The sequence below is a fragment of the Rhagoletis zephyria genome, unplaced genomic scaffold (genome assembly GCF_001687245.7).
Source record: "Rhagoletis zephyria isolate East Lansing unplaced genomic scaffold, Rhagoletis_zephyria_1.1 Rzeph_scaffold_12741, whole genome shotgun sequence".
Classification (NCBI taxonomy): Eukaryota; Metazoa; Arthropoda; class Insecta; order Diptera; family Tephritidae; genus Rhagoletis; species Rhagoletis zephyria.
This window is the reverse complement of record NW_016169815.1, coordinates 8,432-16,800: the sequence shown is the minus strand read 5'-3', so window position 1 is coordinate 16,800 and position 8,369 is coordinate 8,432. Positions and strand designations below refer to the sequence as shown.

Genomic DNA, 8,369 nt, shown 5'->3' with positions numbered 1-8,369 from the left:
AAGTGGTTACGCTCTGTTTGCTGATTGGCGAGCACAGGGTTGCTTCTTACGAAATGCATTTTTCCATTTCATACAATTTCGCTTACAATGGCAACACTGAAGTAAAAATGCATCGAAATTTAAGTATTTCTTACTTTAGTATTTAATTTTTATAATTNCAGGCCGTGGTTATGCCACCAATTTGAATTGGCAATCAAGAGAGAAAAATTGCGCTGACTGGTGAGAAGTGGTTACGCTCTGTTTGCTGATTGGCGAGCACAGGGTTGCTTCTTACGAAATGCATTTTTCCATTTCATACAATTTCGCTTACAATGGCAACACTGAAGTAAAAATGCATCGAAATTTAAGTATTTCTTACTTTAGTATTTAATTTTTATAATTATATTTTTTTTAATATCTACTTTATAATAATAATAATAAAATATTTTTTACTATTCTAATATTTAATACTAATACTTCTTCGCAAAATAGCGTATTGGCACCCTGAAAAATTGGTGTGCTGGCTGTTCGGTTCACCCAGCAAATCGTGCTGGCTGTTCGATTTCGAAAACTCTCTCACTCCGTGCTGTGCTTAACAAAAATTGCACGGTGATTGCCAATCGAAATTGGTGGCGTAACCACGGCCTCATAACCACTTAGGACCGGTTGTTCAATGTCTGGTTATCACTACTTGCCGGTTAAACATCATTATCGACGTTTTTGACACCATGCTTCTAACATGTGATCGATAAAGCAGTCGTTGTATTTAACCGGAGCTTCTACCTCTGATTTGTGCAAATCAGACATTGAACAACCGGCCCTTAGTAGGGGTCTTCATCAAAAGTGATAAACTCTTGATAATGCGGCGTTTTTGCTGCATTTAAAATGCAACATTTAGCACATTTGAACATATTTTTTCGAAGAGCGTTCATGGTATCGCATTTAGCAAATGTACATTTACGCGAGTTCGAAATCGTATGCTTTTGACAAACAGCCGTGTTCCAGTCGCTTATTCAGATCCGTATCTATTACGATCAATTCTCACGCAGAAGATAATGTACAAAAAACCATACTGAAAAGGAAAAAACAAATTTTAAAACAAAAATTCAATACAAAAACTTGAATTCTTTTAACCATAGCCGAACATTTGTTTGTGTATATATTCATTTGTCGGTGCTGTCAATTAAAATTTCCTCACTTAATTAGGAAACAAAACAAACAGAGTTGATCACAAATTGATCCAGATTTCTATCAGCATCACATCGATGTTGAATTTGCGTAACTTTTCTTTATCCAAATAATGTAAAATAATAAATGAAATCTCGATCGGCGATCACTGAAACGCAGCTAGCCACTGTATACGCGAAAAAGCATTGTTGCCACTTTTTCTCATTAAAGGCCTGTATGCAGCTCTCAAGAAAAGCAAAAACTCCATATAAAATGACGTACAAGAAATGGCTAAGAAATTTTCTTGAATCAAATTTCCTTAAGGCAGTACGCAGTTCTTAAGAAATTTACTACGCTTTCTACTACGGGTTTCTAAAGTTTTTTGTGAAAAAAGAGCACAAGGCAACCCAGGTTTGCAACAGAAATATATGAACGTTTCATTATTTCTTGAGGAAAGAGTGAGGCAACAGGCTGTGTAGTATCTAAAATGTCAAAATTCCTTGGACACACACACGAAATAAGGCTTGTATGCNTTTTTTGTGAAAAAAGAGCACAAGGCAACCCAGGTTTGCAACAGAAATATATGCCCGTTCCATTATTTCTTGAGGAAAGAGTGAGGCAACAGGCTGTGAGGTATCAAAAATGTCAAAATTCGTTGGACACACACGCGAAATAATGGCAATTTTTTCTTGACCGTTTTCTTGAGAGCTGCATACAGGGCTTAAACCATGTTCGAATCTTGGAAATTTTGGAAGATCACAGGGTTGCTTTTAGCATTTAGATTCTTAATGCAAAAATTGAGTTTAATAAAATTCCGATCGTCGACCTGTAGGTGAGATCTCATAGCAGGTATAGACGTGGTGTTATTCACGGCAGTGAAATCTCTTTACGATATTTCAATTCGAAAATACATCTCTTCATAATGAGGAAAATTTGTTATGGCAATGCTGTACTTAAAATGTAGAAGTTTGGCAATTGTTTGTCAACCGCCTTTCCGCCTTTTGACAGCTACTGAGGTAGGCTGCTGTTTTATTTTCTGGATAAAATCTTGAAATATACTGAGCATCAGTAAACCATAATGAATTGTCTAGTTTTTAATATATTTAGATCAATTGCAATTATACCGTCTGTCCAAAATTTAAGAAAAGTGTTTTTTACGTTTCTGTTTGTGTTTCAGCAATCATGGCAGTCCGCTACGAACTTTGCGTTGGTCTCAATAAGGGACATAAAACTACCAAGGTGAAGAATGTGAAATATACTGGAGACAAGAAGGTTAAAGGCCTTCGAGGGTCACGTCTAAAGAATGTATGTATAAAAGTGTATTGATTGTATATATATCTAAATGATTTACGTCTACAGATTCAAACCCGTCACACAAAATTCATGAGGGATTTGGTACGTGAAGTTGTGGGACATGCTCCTTATGAGAAGAGAACCATGGAATTGTTGAAGGTTTCAAAAGATAAGCGTGCTTTGAAATTTTTGAAACGTCGATTGGGTACTCACATACGTGCCAAAAGGAAGCGTGAGGAGCTGTCCAACATACTTACTCAAATGAGAAAGGCTCAAACCCATGCAAAGTAATTGATCATATGAATTGTTTTTTAAAAGAAATAAATTAAGGACAGAAGTTCTTTCGAGTAATTTGGATTGTTATGAAAGCGGATTGTAGTCCCGGCGAAAGTACGTTTTGTTTAATGGTAAATATGCAGAAAAAAACGAGGAAAAAGTAAATTCGAAATGAATGGAGTTTCAGTGCTTATCGTCGTTTAAAGTACAAAGCCGCGTATCGTCATTCTGAAAAACGGCGTAACTGACATTTGCTGCCAAATATTTGATTTGCTCACACAAGCTCTTGGCTCAATCCTTATCCATTCGTCCTGAAATATACTAGCCAGAAATGCGATTGCTTTATAAAAAAGAGAACCATTTTGAGATATGAGTGTTTACTCTAGTAAATAATTTATGCAACCTCACATACGTGGTTTCGCATTAGCAGTTTCTTGATACGCGGTTTTGCATTTTATTGATGCACGATTTTGTACTTTAAACGACGTTATGTATGTGTATATAAATGGTTTGCACCAGTTAAAAAGAATAAAGCAATTGAGAAAATAAATGGCTACAGCTGCATGTACGACCTTAACAGTCGAATAACCATTTTGAAGTAAAGTTTGAGGTCCAAGTTTCGATGAAGCGCGCTTTTCTCTTCAGGTTTTAAATCGGTTAAAAACACTGACAGCTTTATGGGTTTCATTTCCCCTCGACCCGGTTCACTTTTCGTTTTCGAGTATTCACTACGTGAGGAGGGAAAAATTTCGGCAAAATTGTGTTCGGGTCATATATGTAATACTTCTACCCAACAAGCAAATTAAAGGCATACCTTAAGAATACGGACCGTTGAGCTAGAGAAAAAGAAAAAGTGAATGGTGTCCATCCCTGTTTGTTGAGTCGGTGTATTCGAGCTGCAATAAATGCTGTGTTTGGGCGACTGCCTACATCAAGCGGTCGCGGAACAAAATTTTGACCATCAGTTACTCATCATTGGCAAATCAAAAGCAACATGAAAATTTTTAAAGCGCAATTTCTGCAGCGTTTCAGAAAATTTTCAGTTGAGCATCAGCAACATGNGTCCATCCCTGTTTGTTGAGTCGGTGTATTCGAGCTGCAATAAATGCTGTATTTGGGCGACTGCCTACATCAAGCGGTCGCGGAACAAAATTTTGACCATCAGTTACTCATCATTGGCAAATCAAAACCAACATGAAAATTTTTAAAGCGCAATTTCTGCAGCGTTTCAGAAAATTTTCAGTTGAGCATCAGCAACATGTCATCAGGAAAGCAAAAAGCTTAATTAATTAAAGGCGGTAACTATTATGTAGCTCGAAAGCACGCTCTAATGATACAACTTTTTTTGGTGCAAATTGAGAGGGGCGGCGCTTGAGGGGCTAAACGTGGAATTTTCAACATTTTCAAAAGTTTATCAGGCCGATTCTGAACAGAAACTCCCTGGGAGTATTCTCTCTTTTCCCTTTCCTCCTATCATGAATAAAAATTCTCTGAGGACTTTTTATATTAAATGGCGGAGTTGAGATCTCAAAAAAGTGTCTTCGAAGTTCGAATGTCCCCTCCCAAGTTTTTGGGGAAAGTCCTATTCCCTGGTAGTAAATTATTGGAANTATGCAACCTCACATACGTGGTTTCGCATTAGCAGTTTCTTGATACGCGGTTTTGCATTTTATTGATGCACGATTTTGTACTTTAAACGACGTTATGTATGTGTATATAAATGGTTTGCACCAGTTAAAAAGAATAAAGCAATTGAGAAAATAAATGGCTACAGCTGCATGTACGACCTTAACAGTCGAATAACCATTTTGAAGTAAAGTTTGAGGTCCAAGTTTCGATGAAGCGCGCTTTTCTCTTCAGGTTTTAAATCGGTTAAAAACACTGACAGCTTTATGGGTTTCATTTCCCCTCGACCCGGTTCACTTTTCGTTTTCGAGTATTCACTACGTGAGGAGGGAAAAATTTCGGCAAAATTGTGTTCGGGTCATATATGTAATACTTCTACCCAACAAGCAAATTAAAGGCATACCTTAAGAATACGGACCGTTGAGCTAGAGAAAAAGAAAAAGTGAATGGTGTCCATCCCTGTTTGTTGAGTCGGTGTATTCGAGCTGCAATAAATGCTGTATTTGGGCGACTGCCTACATCAAGCGGTCGCGGAACAAAATTTTGACCATCAGTTACTCATCATTGGCAAATCAAAACCAACATGAAAATTTTTAAAGCGCAATTTCTGCAGCGTTTCAGAAAATTTTCAGTTGAGCATCAGCAACATGTCATCAGGAAAGCAAAAAGCTTAATTAATTAAAGGCGGTAACTATTATGTAGCTCGAAAGCACGCTCTAATGATACAACTTTTTTTGGTGCAAATTGAGAGGGGCGGCGCTTGAGGGGCTAAACGTGGAATTTTCAACATTTTCAAAAGTTTATCAGGCCGATTCTGAACAGAAACTCCCTGGGAGTATTCTCTCTTTTCCCTTTCCTCCTATCATGAATAAAAATTCTCTGAGGACTTTTTATATTAAATGGCGGAGTTGAGATCTCAAAAAAGTGTCTTCGAAGTTCGAATGTCCCCTCCCAAGTTTTTGGGGAAAGTCCTATTCCCTGGTAGTAAATTATTGGAAGATTTCTTTTTCGGGAGAAACAAATTCCCGGAGAACAAACTCCCCGGGAGTATTAAGCACTGTATATTTCGAAAACTATTGAACCGATTTATGAACACAGTTGGAAAGCTGATTGACGGACCTACATACACCGCCTCTTTTCGTTGATTTGAAAGTACAAAACTTTGTTGAAAAATGTGTTGATACAGTTTTATTTGAAACCATTTTCTAACCACAATAAACTAAAAAAATCCATTCTTTAACATAAAATAACAAAGCTATTTGGAAGAAACGCAAAACCAGCGATGACAAAAGTCTACCTACAGTACTAAAATAACTTACTTTAGCGCGAAAGCTTTACTTAATCCTAGATATTATTGATTTTTAGTGTTTAGTTGGTCCACCGCTAGCATCAATAACCGCTTGAAGCCGTCGTGGCACCGAGGCTACTAAATTTGTCAACTCTGCAGAGTTTTTTTTATTTATTTTATTTTATATTTTATGAAAGCTTAAATAATAATAAAATTATTAAATAAACTAAAAAGAAACGCAGCGCTAGCAGCGGAGGCTTTCGGCTGGCTGGTGAAGATTGGCTGGTTTAAATATGCCGGAGAAGATCGGAATCCTTCAAAAATTTATAGATTTTGGAAATATTAGAATCAGAAGGATTAATTAATAGTGATAACGGATCATAGTTTTCAAAATGCTGGTGTCTTTGTAGATCTAGTCGAGGGCAAACGGCTAATAAATGCATTATGCTGACTTGAGAATTACAAAAAGGGCACAGGCTTGGTTGTCTCCCTTGCAGTAGGTGTGCATTCGTTATTATACTGTGCCCAATGCGTGGGCGAGTGTAGGGAGTAGTATAGTTAGATGGGAGTGATGCTAGTAGCTGGGTTTAGTGCAATTAGGATTAATTCTCGAGTAGTGATGACTTTAATGAACCCAGTCAGATACTAGTTTGCTTTGCCTCTGCTGCTCTATCAGTCTATAAATATCACTTTTACAGATGATATTTGAAGTGAAGGTAGGAGTAATGCTCATATCTTTGGCAGTAATATCAGCGAATGTATTGCCGTTAATGAATGAATGGCCTGGCACCCACATAATTCTGATTTTATTGGAATGCGAAATCAGGATATTTCTTATGCTTCTCATAATGTGATTGGAGTTATTATAGTCTTTTAAGGCCTGAAAACAGGACATGCTGTCTCTGCATATGGTGAATTTTTCCCTGGATTTTGACGCACACTGCATGGCATAGAGAACTCCTCTTGCTTCGGCGGTGAAAATTGGGCAAAATGGAAGTAAAAGTCCGTATGATATAGGTTCACCATTTTCTTTTACGACAGCGAAGGAAGTGTAATTCGCTTTGGAACCGTCAGTGTAGATTAGCTGCCAACTAGAATTTTTGAGACGCGATGCGATTTCCAAGAAACGAGCGCTGTACTCAGCCGATGTCGTATTGGATTTTTTCAGGTAACTTAAATCGTTTACAAAGCATGCTTTTTTCAGCGCCCATGGCGGATGATGGTCACGTCTCGGCGAAGTTATTCTTAGGGGAGTCCATTGTCTTTAGCAAAGGTGGCGCATTTGCTAATTGAAGAAACTATTTTGGGTGTTCTTGTACGGAAAAATGACGAATGGAAATCTTTTTGCAGGAAAGTGTTGGTGGTGAGAGCAAGCTTAGGATAAAGTTTCCTTATGTTGTCTTCAACGTTGTCAGCTAGCGACGGTAAACCAGATTCAGCCAGGATGTTCTGTATTGGTGAAGTAGGAAAAGCGCGTATGGATCGTCGGGCCGCAGTGTGGTAGGGGGAGGCTAGCAGATTGAGGTTGTTTTTAGCATGTTGGCCATATATTTCTAACCCATAGTTGATAGGTGATAAGATGAGCGCCTTTGTAACATTGACCAGCAATTCCGATTGATAAGCGAGCATTTGCAAGACAAGTATTAAACAATATTTAACTTAATAGTTGCGATCCCGTACGAGTCCGGACTAGCCAGAAATAGTCAGAACCAGTCAGATTTTACTGGAAATCGATCCCGTACTCAGTTCTCTGACTATTGAGAGAACAAAAGAGAGAGGAAATACGGCTCTCTCTCTGTCAGAAGTTACCAGATTTAGTCCGAGAATTTTTTGCTGGTAAATTCTGGTAAATGTATCAAACGATCAGCTGTAGTGTGTTTGGCAACCAAATTATTGCAGATTCGAGAAATACCTTAGTTCTCAACTTAACCTCAAGTTGAGCTCAAACCTAAATGTTTATTGGGATATGTGTTAACCTTTAATTTCGCTCAGACATTTATTTTAACTATCTTTTCAACTTTTTTGAAAACTACTTAGGCCGAGACATGAAAACTTTAGTAGACCATGAAAAGAAAATACGAGCTAACTTTTGCAAATCCACCGAGTATTTTATTACTGGTTGGGTGAAATGTTAACAAAGTCCGGGCTGGTTTCAGCTGTCCCAGTGTAATTTGAGTTTAACTTTTTAGACAGGTGGCCACTCTCTTCAAGCACCTCAAAAATATTTTAACTATTGCATAGTATTTTAAGCACAACCCTTCTTTAACTAAATTCGACTTTTCAAACAGGTGGCACCCCTCCTAAAAGTAATTAAAAAATAAAGTTTATTCAAAACCATTTCGATTGATACCCATATTGGGGTAATTTATTTAGCTTATTAAATAATTTGATTTTGATTTTCTTACATATAGCACAAAACTAAAACCATATTACACATCTGCAGGGCAAGCCCTTTCGTTTGACACCTACCTCCTTTTTGAAAATCGAACGAACGATACAGATTTTATGACTTGGTGTTAAATATTTAACGAAAACATCTCCTAACTCGATTAAGAAGTTTCAATTAAAAAATTTTATGGAAAATTCGAAAAAATTCGAATTAAATCGAATTTGCACCACCAAAATTCGAATCGAATAATCGAATGGTTGGGCAATGTTCGAAATTCGAAAAAAAAATCTGAATTTCAACCCCCCACTACCCATCCCTAGTTCGAAATCGTATGGTTTTGCCAAACAGCCG

General features: G+C 37.4%; 1 protein-coding gene across 1 annotated transcript; it reads left to right on the top strand.

Moving 5' to 3' along the window:
- The first annotated feature begins 2,088 nt into the window (after window positions 1–2,088).
- On the top strand, window positions 2,089–2,791 carry RpL36 (ribosomal protein L36). Its single transcript, XM_017634105.1, has 3 exons — window positions 2,089–2,162; window positions 2,324–2,451; window positions 2,506–2,791. Exons 2-3 carry the CDS (start codon window positions 2,329–2,331, stop codon window positions 2,728–2,730), a joined length of 348 nt encoding a protein of 115 aa, XP_017489594.1. The 5' UTR covers window positions 2,089–2,162; window positions 2,324–2,328; the 3' UTR covers window positions 2,731–2,791.
- Window positions 2,792–8,369: the final 5,578 nt, after the last annotated feature.